The sequence below is a fragment of the Panthera tigris genome, chromosome X (assembly GCF_018350195.1).
Source record: "Panthera tigris isolate Pti1 chromosome X, P.tigris_Pti1_mat1.1, whole genome shotgun sequence".
NCBI classification, from domain to species: domain Eukaryota; kingdom Metazoa; phylum Chordata; class Mammalia; order Carnivora; family Felidae; genus Panthera; species Panthera tigris.
In genome coordinates this window covers 60781488-60795451 of record NC_056677.1, presented here as the reverse complement: position 1 = coordinate 60795451, position 13964 = coordinate 60781488, and the positions used below count along the sequence as shown (strand labels likewise).

The 13964-nt window shown below is 36.3% G+C and overlaps 1 protein-coding gene across 1 annotated transcript in view; it reads left to right on the top strand.

Moving 5' to 3' along the window:
* ABCB7 (ATP binding cassette subfamily B member 7) overlaps positions 1-13964 on the top strand; it is a 162739-nt gene that overhangs the window by 80722 nt on the left and 68053 nt on the right. Inside the window, exons 2-3 of the mRNA XM_007097500.3 lie at positions 8610-8687; positions 10903-10989. Of these exons, the coding sequence (XP_007097562.1) occupies positions 8610-8687; positions 10903-10989 (165 nt within the window). The remainder of the gene's footprint in view (positions 1-8609; positions 8688-10902; positions 10990-13964) is intronic.

The window sequence follows — 13964 nt, the reverse complement described above, 5'->3', positions numbered from 1 at the left end:
CGACACAGGGCTCGAACTCACAAACCGCGAGATCATGGCCTGAGCCAAAGTCGGACGCTTAACTGACTGAGCCACCCAGGCGCCCCTGTAGTGGAAGATATTTTAAATAATCAGTGCTGATTCTGAGGAACAGGAAAGAGGTAACATAGAGGAGCATGTTAGAGCTTTCTTTTTATCTGTTATTTCTTAGGCTGGATACTGACTACACCTGTGTTCATTTTCTTGTTTCTTAAGTTTTTATATACTTGAAACAGTTTATAATTTTAACAATGCTGTTTTAGTACTAGAAGTTCAATTTGAACACAAACATGTTAAAATTATTCACCTTGAATCCTGATGCTTATGTGACAAAATTGTTTGATTTAAAAAGTTTAGGGGTGCCTGGGAAGCTCAGTTGGTTAAGCATTTGACTCTTGATTTTGGCCTTAGGTCATAATCTCTCAGTTCGTGAGGTTGACCCCTATGTCAGGCGCCACACTGGGCATGGAGCCTGATTAAGATTCTTTATCCCTCTGCCCCTCCCGCACTTACACTCTCTCTCTCTAAAATAATAATAATAAACTAATTAATTAAAAATTTAAAAGAAGTTTAAAGTGATAACTGGTAATTCTGAAGAGGTTTATAGATACTTTCAAGGGCTTATATTTTATGGTAGGTTGTTTTAAGCTTGACCAACATCACTTCAGAATGTATGTTTTGCTGTTAAGTGTATTATCCACATTCATCTGTTAGCTATTGGTCATATATAAGCCATCATTTTGGGAGAGGAAAGAAGTGGGTAGTCATTTACTTGAGATAACTGGGTAGATTTTGAAAGTCAAAGAGGATTAAATTGCATATGAATGTGCAAACATGTGCAAGATCTTCCTTGATGTCTAGTTACTTGAGCTGGGAGCTTATGTAAAATAGGAAGTTTAGAAGTAAAGATTGTGTGAGATATGAGTATGGAAAAAGTCAGTGAGGGAAACAATTGAGTTAAGCCCTAGAAAGACACCATGACAGTGGATGCCTTATGGAGTTTGAGGATACATGGAGTCATGTAGTAGCTCGGGTTTGACAAGTCAGTGTGCAAACGGTCATCACTATTGTTGAAATTTTTATAATTCAGGAATATCCATAAGCAGGAATGTAATACTGTTCAATACATTTTGGAAAACAACTGAGTTAATTTTCTCAATAATTTGGTTAGCTCTTTTGTATATGAAAGTTAGTTTTTGGTTGATCTGACTTTTTTTTTCTGTTTCACAGTGTACAACATTAGCATTCATATTAAGACATGAATTCATTTGTTCAATGTATTTATAGCTTAGGGAAATCCTAAGTATTACCTGCCATTTGGGAGAGATTTGATCTAAGAAGCACATTTTTTCCTCACCAAATTGATGGTGCACTTCAGAAGGATGTGTGTTCATTTTATAGATGTCTCTGGTATTAACATGGAGAGGTTCTTTATTCTGCCTGCTTTCAGCTCGACTTTTCGAACATTATCAAAACAAAATTGTTGGCCCAAGGAATCTTTCGTTGGAGTCCATTGGCTTGTTACATAGAGGTATTTCGCAAAACTGATCTTGGGACCACTGTCTAAATTTAGCATTGTGATTAAGGCTAAAGAGGGAACATATGCAAGGTAGAACATAATAAAATACAGTAAAGGGGTTAGTAAATGGAGGAGTGTTTGAAGAGTGCATAAAAGCCATTTAAGAAAGAATTGGGGTTGAAGACTTTGAAGGCTTTAGGAAAAAAAAAAGAAAGATTAAAAAGAGGGAAAAATACAATTTGACACTTTCAATAAGTGATATAATTTACTTTCACACATTTTATATTTTATCTTTTTAGGCATGTATAAAAGCATAATCATCTCTCTAACATTGGCTATGGTTTGGTATTTATGTATATTTGTGAGAAATAAAAGAAATCTGTTTTTAGGGTTGTTCCTAGTTATCTTATTCTCATGGTGCAGTTGTAAATGTTTTCTTAATTTCTATTTCTGTTACTTCATTATTAGAAGTAGAAGTTCATAGAAATGCAACAGATTTCTGTGTATTAATTTTATATTCTGTGACTTTACTGAATTTATCAGTTCTAGTTATTTTTTGATGCTTTGGAGTTTTTAATATATCCTGTCACCTGCAGATAGTGAAAATTTTTTCCTTCCTTACCAATATGGATGCTTTATTTATATTCTTTTTGTTGTCTGATTGCTGTGGCTAGGACTTCTAAAACTATGTTGAATAAAAGTGATGAGAGTAGATACCCTTGTCTTGTTCCTCATTTTAGAGGAAAAGCTCTCAGTTTTTTACCAATGAGTATGATATAAACTTTGGGCTTTTCATATATGTCATTTATCATGTTGAGGTATGTTTTCTTTAAACTTTCTTTGTTGAGAGTTTTTATCATGAATGGATGTGATCCTTTGTCAAATGCTTTTTCTGCATTTATTAAGATGATCATAGGGGTTTTTTTTTTATCCTTTTTCTTGTTAATGTGATGTATCTTGTTGATTGATGTATGAATATTGAACCACCCTTGAATCCCTGGAATAAATCCCACTTGATCGTGGTGAACAATACTTTTAATGTATTATTGGATTTGCTTTCCTTAGAGGATTTTTACATCTATGTTCATCAGGGATATTGGTCTGTAGTTTTCTTTTTTATGTTTGTCTTTATCTCATTTTGGTATCAGGGTAATGCTGGTCTCATAGAATGAATTTGAAAGCTTTCCTTTCTCTTCTATTTTTATGAATAGTTTGAGAATAGGTATTAATTTTTATGAATAGTTTGAGAATAGGTATTAACTCTGCTTTAAATGTTTGGTAGAATTTGCCTGTGAAACCATCTGGTCCTGGGCTTTTACTTGTTGGGAGTTTTTGGATTACTGATACAATTTCCTTGCTTATAATTAGTCTTCAAATTTTTTATTTCTTATTGATGCAGTTTTAGAAGGATATATGTTTCTAGGAACTTACCTATTTTTTCTACTTTGCCAAGTTATTGGCATGTAATTTTTCATACTATTCTCTTGTTATCATTTGTATTTCTGTGCTGTCGGTTGTTATTTCTCCTCCTTCAGTTCTGATTTTATTTATTTGAGTCATCTCTTTTTTTTTATGAGTCTGGGTCAAGGTTTATCAATTTTATTTATTTTCTCAAACATCCAACTCCTGGTTTGTGTTCTATTGTTTTAGTCTCTATTTCCTTTATTTCTTGTGTAATTTTTTATCATGTACTGCCTCTACTTTTTGGGGGCTTTTCATGTTCTTCTTTTTGTAGCTCCTTTAGGTGTAAGTTTAGGTGGTTTATTTGAGATATTTCTTGTTTCTTGAAGTAGGCCTCTATTGCTAGAAACTTCCCCCTTACAGCCTTTCTGCATCCCAAAGATTTTTACTGTTGTGTTTTCATTTATCTCCATGCATTTTTTTATTTCCTCTTTGATTTCTTGAGTCATTCATTGTTTAGTAGCATGTTATTTAGCCTTCATGTATTTGTGTTGTTTCCAGATTATCCTTCCTACTGATTTCTAGGTTCATACTGTTGTGGTCAGAAAACATGCATGATATGACTTTCTTTTCAAATTTATTGAGACTTGTTTTGTGGCCTAATATGTGATTTGTCCTGGAAAATGTTCCATGTGTACTTTAAGAGAATGTGTATTATGCTCTTTTTGGATGGAATTTTTTTGAATATATATTACATATATCATGTGGGAAACCACATAAGGCTTTCAGCTGATTTTTCAGCAGAAGTGTTGCAGTCTGGAAGGAAGTGGCATATATTTAAAGTGCTGAAAGGAAAAAAAGTCTGCAACCAAGAATACCCAGCAAGGTTATCATTCAGAATAGGAGGAGAGATAAAGTGTTTCCCAGATAAACAAAAGTTAAAGGAGTTCATAACCCTTACAGCAGCCTTCAAGAAAAATTAAAGGGAATTCTTTGAATAGAAAGAAAAGGCCATACTTAGGAGTAAGAAAATTATGAAAGGAAAAAATTCATAGGTAAATGCAAACATAAAATAGAAATAGTAGATTAATAACTTATAAAACCAGTATGGAGGTTAAAGTACAAAAACATTAAAATCAATTATATATTCAAAAATCAGTCAAGAGGTTCACAAAATATAAGGATATAAAGTATAGTATCATATACATAAAACATGGGGGTGGTAAAAAAAATTGAGTGCTTTTAGAATGGGTTCCATCTTCAGTGACCACCAACTGAATATAGACTGCTACACACTTTAGATGGTATATATGAACCTAATGGTAACCACAAACCCCAAACCTATAGTAAATACACAAAAAATAAAGAGAAAGGAATCCAAGCATAACACTAAAGAAAGCCATCCAACCACAATTTAAGACAGCAAGAGAAGAAAGGAAGAGAAAAGAACTGCAAAAACAACTGTAAAACAAGTGACATAATGGCAGTAGGTACATACCTGTCAATAATTGATTTAAATGTAAATGGACTGCTTCAATTAAAAGACAAAAGGTGACTGAATTGACAAAACTGTAAGACTGTATGCTTCCTATAAGAGACTCCATTCAGAGAACGGAGTCTCCGGAGCCAAGCACAGACGAGAGGCCCACGGAAGAGGGTAGGAAGGGCGGCGAGGCAGTGCGCACTCCACGGACTGGCGGGAGGGAGCCGGGGTGGAGGGGCGGCTCACCGGGCAAGCAGAGCCCCCGAGTCTGGTTGGCAAAAGCGGAGGGGCCGGACAGACTGTGTTCCGACAGCAAGCGCGACTTAGCGTCTGGGAGGTCATAAGTTAACAGCTCTGCTCGGAAAGCGGGAAGGCTGGAGGACAAAGGGAGCGAGAGTTGCTGAGCCCCCGGAAGACAGAGCTCAGCTTGGCGGGGAACAAAGACGCTCGCCAGCGCCATCTCCCCTGCCCATCCCCCAGCCAAAATCCCAAAAGGAACCAGTTCCTGCCAGGGAACTTGCTCGCTCCGCGCAAACACCCAACTCTGTGCTTCTGCGGAGCCAAACCTCCGGCAGCGGATCTGACTCCCTCCCGCTGCCACAGGGCCCCTCCTGAAGTGGATCACCTAAGGAGAAGCGAGCTAAGCCTACCCCTCCTGCCCCCGTGCACCTTGCCTACCCACTCCAGCTAATACGCCAGATCCCCAGCACCACAAGCCTGGCAGTGTGCAAATAGCCCAGACGGGCCAAGCCACCCCACAGTGAATCCCGCCCCTAGGAGAGGGGAAGAGAAGGCACACACCAGTCTGACTGTGACCCCAGCGGTGGGCTGCGGGCAGACATCAGGTCGGACTGCGGCCCCGCCCAGCAACTCCACTTATACACCACAGCACAGGGTAAGTGCCCTGCAGGTCCTCACCACTCCAGGGACTATCCAAAATGACCAAACGGAAGAATTCCCCTCAGAAGAATCTCCAGGAAATAACAACAGCCAATGAGCTGATCAAAAAGGATTTAAATAATATAACAGAAAGTGAATTTAGAATAATAGTCATAAAATTAATCGCTGGGCTTGAAAACAGTATAGAGGACAGCAGAGAATCTCTTGCCACAGAGATCAAGGGACTAAGGAACAGTCACGAGGAGCTGAAAAGCGCTTTAAACGAAATGCAAAACAAAATGGAAACGACGACAGCTCGGATTGAAGAGGCAGAGGAGAGAATAGGTGAACTAGAAGATAAAGTTATGGAAAAAGAGGAAGCTGAGAGAAAGATAAAAAAATCCAGGAGTATGAGGGGAAAATTAGAGAACTAAGTGATACACTAAAAAGAAATAATATATGTATAATTGGTATCCCAGAGGAGGAAGAGAGAGGGAAAGGTGCTGAAGGGGTACTTGAAGAAATTATAGCTGAGAACTTCCCTGAACTGGGGAAGGAAAAAGGCATTGAAATCCAAGAGGCACAGAGAACTCCCTTCAGACGTAACTTGAATCGATCTTCTGCACGACATATCATAGTGAAACTGGCAAAATACAAGGATAAAGAGAAAATTCTGAAAGCAGCAAGGGATAAACGTGCCCTCACATATAAAGGGAGACCTATAAGACTCGTGACTGATCTCTCTTTTGAAACTTGGCAGGCCAGAAAGGCTTGGCACGATATCTTCAGTGTGCTAAACAGAAAAAATATGCAGCCGAGAATCCTTTATCCAGCAAGTCTGTCATTTAGAATAGGAGAGATAAAGGTCTTCCCAAACAAACAAAAACTGAAGGAATTCGTCACCACTAAACCAGCCCTACAAGAGATCCTAAGGGGGATCCTGTGAGACAAAGTACCAGAAACATCACTACAAGCATAAAACATACAGACAACACAATGACTCTAAAGCGGTATCTTTCTATAATAACACTGAATGTAAATGGATTAAATGCGCCAACCAAAAGACAAAGAGTGTCAGAATGGATAAAAAAACAAGACCCATCTATTTGCTGTCTACAAGAGACTCATTTTAGATCTGAGGACACCTTTAGATTGAGAGTGAGGGGATGGAGAACTATTTATCATGCTACTGGAAGCCAAAGAAAGCTGGAGTAGCCATACTTATATCAGACAAACTAGACTTTAAATTAAAGGCTGTAACAAGAGATGAAGAAGGGCATTATATAATAATTACAGGGTCTATCCATCAGGAAGAGCTAACAATTATAAACATCTACGCGCCGAATACCGGAGCCCCCAAATATATAAAACAATTACTCATAAACATAAGCAACCTTATTGATAAGAATGTGGTCGTTGCAGGGGACTTTAACACCCCACTTACAGAAATGGATAGATCATCTAGACACAGGGTCAATAAAGAAACAAGGGCCCTGAATGATACATTGGATCAGATGGACTTGACAGATATATTTAGAACTCTGCATCCCAAAGCAACAGAATATACTTTCTTCTCGAGTGCACATGGAACATTCTCCAAGATAGATCATATACTGGGTCACAAAATAGCCCTTCATAAGTTTACAAGAATTGAAATTATACCATGTATACTTTCAGACCACAATGCTATGAAGCTTGAAATCAACCACAGGAAAAAGTCTGGAAAACCTCCAAAAGCATGGAGGTTAAAGAACACCCTACTAACGAATGAGTGGGTCAACCAGGCAATTAGAGAAGAAATTAAAAAATATATGGAAACAAATGAAAATGAAAATACAACAATCCAAATGCTTTGGGACGCAGCGAAGGCAGTCCTGAGAGGAAAATACATTGCAATCCAGGCCTATCTCAAGAAACAAGAAAAATCCCAAATACAAAATCTAACAGCACACCTAAAGGAAATAGAAGCAGAACAGCAAAGGCAGCCTAAACCCAGCAGAAGAAGAGAAATAATAAAGATCAGAGCAGAAATAACAATATAGAATCTAAAAAAACGGTAGAGCAGATCAACGAAACCAAGAGTTGGTTTTTTGAAAAAATAAACAAAATTGACAAACCTCTAGCCAGGCTTCTCAAAAAGAAAAGGGAGATGACCCAAATAGATAAAATCATGAATGAAAATGGAATTATTACAACCAATCCCTCAGAGATACAAACAATTATCAGGGAATACTATGAAATATTATATGCCAACAAATTGGACAACCTGGAAGAAATGGACAAATTCCTAAACACCCACACTCTTCCAGAACTCAATCAGGAGGAAGTAGAAAGCTTGAACAGACCCATAACCAGCGAAGAAATTGAATCGGTTATCAAAAATCTCCCAACAAATAAGAGTCCAGGACCAGATGGCTTCCCAGGGGAGTTCTACCAGACGTTTAAAGCAGAGATAATACCTATCCTTCTCAAGCTATACCAAGAAATAGAAAGGGAAGGAAAACTTCCAGACTCATTCTATGAAGCCAGTATTCCTTTGATTCCTAAACCAGACAGAGACCCAGTAAAAAAAGAGAACTACAGGCCAATATCCCTGATGAATATGGATGCAAAAATTCTCAATAAGATACTAGCAAATCGAATTCAATGGCATATAAAAAGAATTATTCACCATGATCAAATGGGATTCATTCCTGGGATGCAGGGCTGGTTCAACATTCGCAAATCAATCAATGTGATACATCACATTAACAACAAAAAAAGATAAGAACCATATGATCCTGTCAATCGATGCAGAAAAGGCCTTTGACAAAATCCAGCACCCTTTCTTAATAAGAGACTCCATTCAGACCTAAATATATACAGATTGATAGTGAAGGTATGGAAAAAGTTTATCATGCAAATGGAAGTGAAAAGAAAGCTGGGGTAGCAGTATTTACAAAATACACTTTAAAATAAAGAGGGTAACAAAATACAAAGTAGGACACTACATAATAATAAAAGGAATAATCCAGAATGAGAAATCAACAATTATAAATACCTATGCAACCAACATGGGAGCACCTAAATATATAAAGCAACTGGTCTAAGACATAAAGGAAGAAATTGATAGTAATATAATAATAGTAGGGAGCATTAACACCCGACTTACATCAATGGATAGATCATCCAGTCAGAAAATCAACAAGAAAATAGTAAATTTCAATGACATTTTAGATCAGATGGATGTAACAGCTGTATACAGGAGAATAGAGGAAATCTCTTAATATTATTTACTCTGAAAGTTCTTCCTTTTTTTCTCTTCTGTAGATCCCAGAGTCATTAAGACATACTACATGGCAGAGACTGGGAAAAGGCAACTTAAGACAGATACTACATGTTACCAGGGTAAGATTAAGCAGATACTTCTACATATAACTCGGAAAAGTGTGCATTTCTTTCAGCATTTTCAAATTTATACTATATATTTTGTATTTCTCAATTCCTCTTTTTATTTTTTTCTAAATAGAAAGATGAATAAGAAATTATGTTTTTGCTCATAGAAATAGGGATAGATATCTTGATTATTTTTTCACTCCTGGAAAGATCTATCAGAATCTCTTGAGATCAGTGCCAGCTACAGTAACATTTTCAGAATACTTTTTATAAATGTAATATCAGCTTGTTGACCTTAAAATTATCCTGGTAATTTGTATCTGATGTATGGAATGCTATAAGATTTTCAAATGAGTGAAAGCCCTTTACCTTAGAAGATGTTCAGGGACTCTATGCTTATTAGAGCCTGATGCTTAGTTTACTTGTTGATAAACGTTATTTTTCATTGTTAATATAAGTGAAAGACAACTTCAAAATTTCTCAGTGTTCTGAAATTATACAGGCAATTCTCCAAGATGGGAAAGGTTGGAAAATTAGAAGACAGTCTAAACCCTGAGTACTACGTTTATTATTTCTAACAGTTATTTGCCTTTGAAGTACAAGGCATTGTTCTAATTTATGCAGAGGCTATAAAAGTGAATAACATTTCAAACTTTTGCTTTGTTGAGAACTTATTATCTTCTGTGGTATTCATCAGAGTGCTTGATATAATTTGTTACTCAGTCTTTTAGATGGAAAAAAATGTCACAGAGACATTATCATACTAAAATTTGTATTTTGATGTTTTCCCTTTAAAAATGCTTTAAGATTGTTGATCCAAGAATCAGTAACCCATTTATGGCAATTATATTTTTTGTTCTCAACTGGTGCAAATAGGAAGACACTTTTGGTTTTTGTGATTCCATTTTCATAGCTTGACCCAAAAGCTAATACTATTAGGATTTAGCACTGATACACATTTGTGTTTGTAAAGTACTGTGTCCTTCATTAATTCATTAATTATTGATTATTATGGCTACTGAAGAAGCATTATTATACATTATTATATGTATTCATTTCATTATGTTTTAACTGAGGAAAACTTTAAATATTAGCAATTTAAATTTTGAGTCTAATCTTTACTGTCTTAGTAACTTTATATTTCTCAAATAATTTAACTTATATATTTCTCTAACCTAAGAATCATTCTTAAGACCTATTTTAGAAATTTGTAGTAGGCAAGATGTTTCATATTTTCAAGGCTAGTTGAGAGATTTATAGATAGCTCTGTTTTATAAGCTAATCCATTAAGCATTGAAAACTACCCTGCCCACATACAAGACACTGTGGTATAAACCATGGGAGATACAAGGATAAAAGAGACTGGCTTAATTTCAAGAACCTTACCATGTAATAGGAAAGACACAACACGCATGCATATTACTATAGCATAAGATAGACAGTAAGCATTAAAAATACATATATAGGGACACCTGGGTGGCTCAGTTGGTTAAGTGTCCAACTTCAGCTCAGGTCATGGTCTCACAGTCCATGAGTACAAGCCCCATGTCAGGCTCTGTGCTGTCAGTTCAAAGCCTTGAGCCTGCTTCAGATTCTGTGTCTCCCTCTCTCTCTACCCCTGCCCCACTCATGTTCTGTCTCTATCAAAAAATGAATAAACGTTAAAAAAAATTTTTTTAAATACTCATGTGTGTAGATATATATATATATATATATATATATATATATATATATATATGTATATATATCTACACACATATATATATGAGAAAGAATAAGGAAAAGAATCAGTTATATAAAATGAACTATATTAAATTATAAAGCAAAAATGTATACATGTGGAAAACAAGTGGGATATAATTAGTTAACCCTAGGATATTCTTTGCCAATGATAAGAGTAACAGATTACATAGTACTATGGTAGCAAATGACAATAAGAAAGCTGGTATAAATCAAATAGAAGTGTAATATAAGTCAAAGTTCTTAAACATTCATTTCAAAAGCTCTTTAGAGAAAGTAATTCTGAATGAATATTAGTTATATTTCAGTATCTTTGTGTAAGTGTATTGTAAGCTAATCGTGAAGGTGTTTTGCTTTGTTATGCTAGGTTAAAAGCTATGCCTATGAATTTGTATGTGATACATTCATTAGATTAGGCTAAGTCAGAGTTTTAAAGATCTGAAATTCTGTAATAGCTAATGGATGACTTGGTATCATCTTCAACTAGGCTCTCCAGGCATGGCCACTGATAGAAAAGAGGACATGTTGGCATGGTCATGCAGGAGGAGGACTCCACACAGACCCAAAAGAAGGGGTAAGAGTGAATAACAAGTAACTACAAATTCTTATACATACTGTATTTGCGCAGAATGCACGCACGCGCACACACACACACACATTCAAGATTATTATCTTCCAGAGTATTTTGATTGACTCTTATTACCACAGGTTTTCTAATGCAAAACGTTATGAATTGACCATGGTTATATGGCTGAGACTTTCTTGGGCTTAAAACAAACAAAAAATATCATGATTGACTAAAAAAAGAAAAAAGTTATCAACCTAAATATTTTATTTATTCACTTAAAATAGCATTGGTTGATGTTACTTGTTATATAATCCAGCCTTATAAATAAATAGGTAAATTAGATTTAGCACTTAGAAGCAATTTGTGTGTGTGTGTGTGTGTGTGTGTGTGTGTGTGTGTGTGTATGTGTATGTGTTGTGGTTAACATTTCCCCTTCTGTACACTTAGTTTAGAAAGATCCTAGAATGTCCCCTAGCTTCCTGATAAATCTTCCATCTACCTGTTCCATTCATTTAATTATCCATATTCTTTTTTTCATATTTTTTTAAAGTTCTTATTTTAATTCCAGTTAGTTAATATACAGTGTTATATTATTTTCAGGTATATAATACAGTAATTCAGCATTTCCATATATCACTCAGTGCTCAGCACAACAAACAAGTGTACTCCTTAATCCCTCCCCATCACCTATTTAACCCATTCCCCACCCCCTTCCATCTGGTAACCATCAGATTGTTCTCTGTAATTAAGAGTCTGTTTCCTCTTTTGTCTCTCTCTATTGTTTTCCCCTTTGCTTGTTTGTTTTGTTTCTTAAATTTCTACGTATGAATTAAATCATATGGGTATTTGTCTTTCTCTGATTCACTCATTTTGCTAAGCAGTATACTCTCAGGTTCCATCCATGTTGTTACAAATGGCAAGACTTCATTCTTTTTGATGGGTGAATAATATTCCAGTGTGTGTGTGTATTCATCAATCAGTGGACACTTGGGTTGCTTCCATATCTTGGCTATTGTAAATAATGCTGCTATGAACATAGGGGTGCATGTATCCCTTTGAATTAGATTCTTGTATTCTTTGTGTAAATACCCACTTGTGTGATTGCTGGATCTTAAGGTAGTTCTATTTTTAACTTTTTGAGGAACCTCCATACTGTTTTCCACAGTGGGCTGCACCACTTGGATGTTCTTAACACTACTAACAAAAATAATAATGCTGCTCAGGAGGTATTTAAATCATCTGTTTATCCAATCTCTGTAGTAAAGGGGATTATGGAAAAACAGTGGTGGTTTCAGTATTTGAAAGCTCTTGTTTTTTTTTTTTTTTTAAACGTTTATTTATTTTTGAGACAGAGAGAGACAGAGCATGAACAGGGGAGGGGCAGAGAGAGAGGGAGACACAGAATCTGAAACAGGCTCCAGGCTTTGAGCTGTCAGCACAGAGCCCGACGCGGGGCTCGAACTCACGGACTGTGAGATCATGACCCGAGCCAAAGTTGGACGCTTAACCGACCAAGCCACCCAGGCACCCCTGGAAGCTCTTGTTTTTAAAATGGATAAATTAGAGGGTTGATGGGGGTTGGAGGGAGGGCAAAGTGGGTGATGGGGATTGAGGAGGGCGCCTGTTGGGATGAGCACTGGGTGTTGTATGGAAACCAATTTGACAATAAATTTCATATTAAAAAAAGAGAAATTAACAAATTATTTGTTTTATAATAGAATCTTCAGATTTTTGAAGAATTTCGGTGCTTTACTCCTGCATTTAACCTTTTATAATGTGCTTCTTTTGAAGAATGAGTTAGTTTACTAATTAGTTAATTCTGTGCTGATAATAACATGAGTAATGAAGAACTTAAAATAAGGACTACTTTCCAGACTTTGCTTGACATACTCTTTTTTTATGTTTGAAGCAGATCCTCATTGGATATAGTCAGAAGCTAGTAGTATTACAAGAGAGATTAACATGTACTAGAGCAATCAGAGAGCTTTGGTATAAAACTTGATATAATCAGGAGTGGAACAACAGCTTGGAGTATTAAAAAATTGGAGTCCTGGGGAGATAATGGAATAACAATTTTCCAGGCTTGTTCAACTGAATGGACACTTAGACCAATGGACAAGAATACTTGGATGACATGGAGAGGCTGTTTTCTAGCTCTGATTTTATACATCATCAAGTAGCCTTATGATCTTCATCTCATTTTTCCAATTGACTTCCCTTGGGATAGGGAATTTACTGACTGGCCAATGTGAATATCAGTCAGCTTGTTATTTTTTTATTATACATTATTAAGTTGACTGTTGAGTACAAATATATTTCGTATGTACCATAAGCCATTTTAGGACCTTTTCACTCTAGTATCAGACTAATAGAGTATAGAAAACAAACCTTAAGGTACAGAGAAATTAATAATAATAGAGCTTTTCCTGATAATAGATCTTTCATCTGTTATCTATAAACTTATTGTATACTTATATTCCCAGTAATATTGGAGAAATTCTTCAGTTACCCTCTCAATTTTTCCATTAGACATCTGCTCAACTTGCTTGTCTTTTTGTTGCATCCACATGACTCCTGAAACAGAATGCTAAAGGCACCAGTGACAGTCACAGCAAAGTTTATTGCAATGAGAGGCAAGGCCGACCAATTGGGACCGACACTCTTGACCAGAGTGTGGCCTCGAACAGCCGGGGTACAGAGTTTTTATAGCCGACCACATCATCTCCTCATCACCTGGGAACAGAACAAAGAAATAGTTCCCAGATGGGGGTTGAAACAGTTCAGACCTTCTGCCATTAAGCCGCAACCAGTTGACCTCCTTGACCCTGCCTCTGGCCCACTTTTTCAAAGTTCTCAACATGCCCTTGTCCCAATCCAGTCAAACACCAATCCAGTTGATTTCCCTTGAACTTTTGTTCCCTTGATTGATAGGACAAGGCTGTTATCTCTTAACCTACAGTGTCAAAACAAAGCTGTTATTT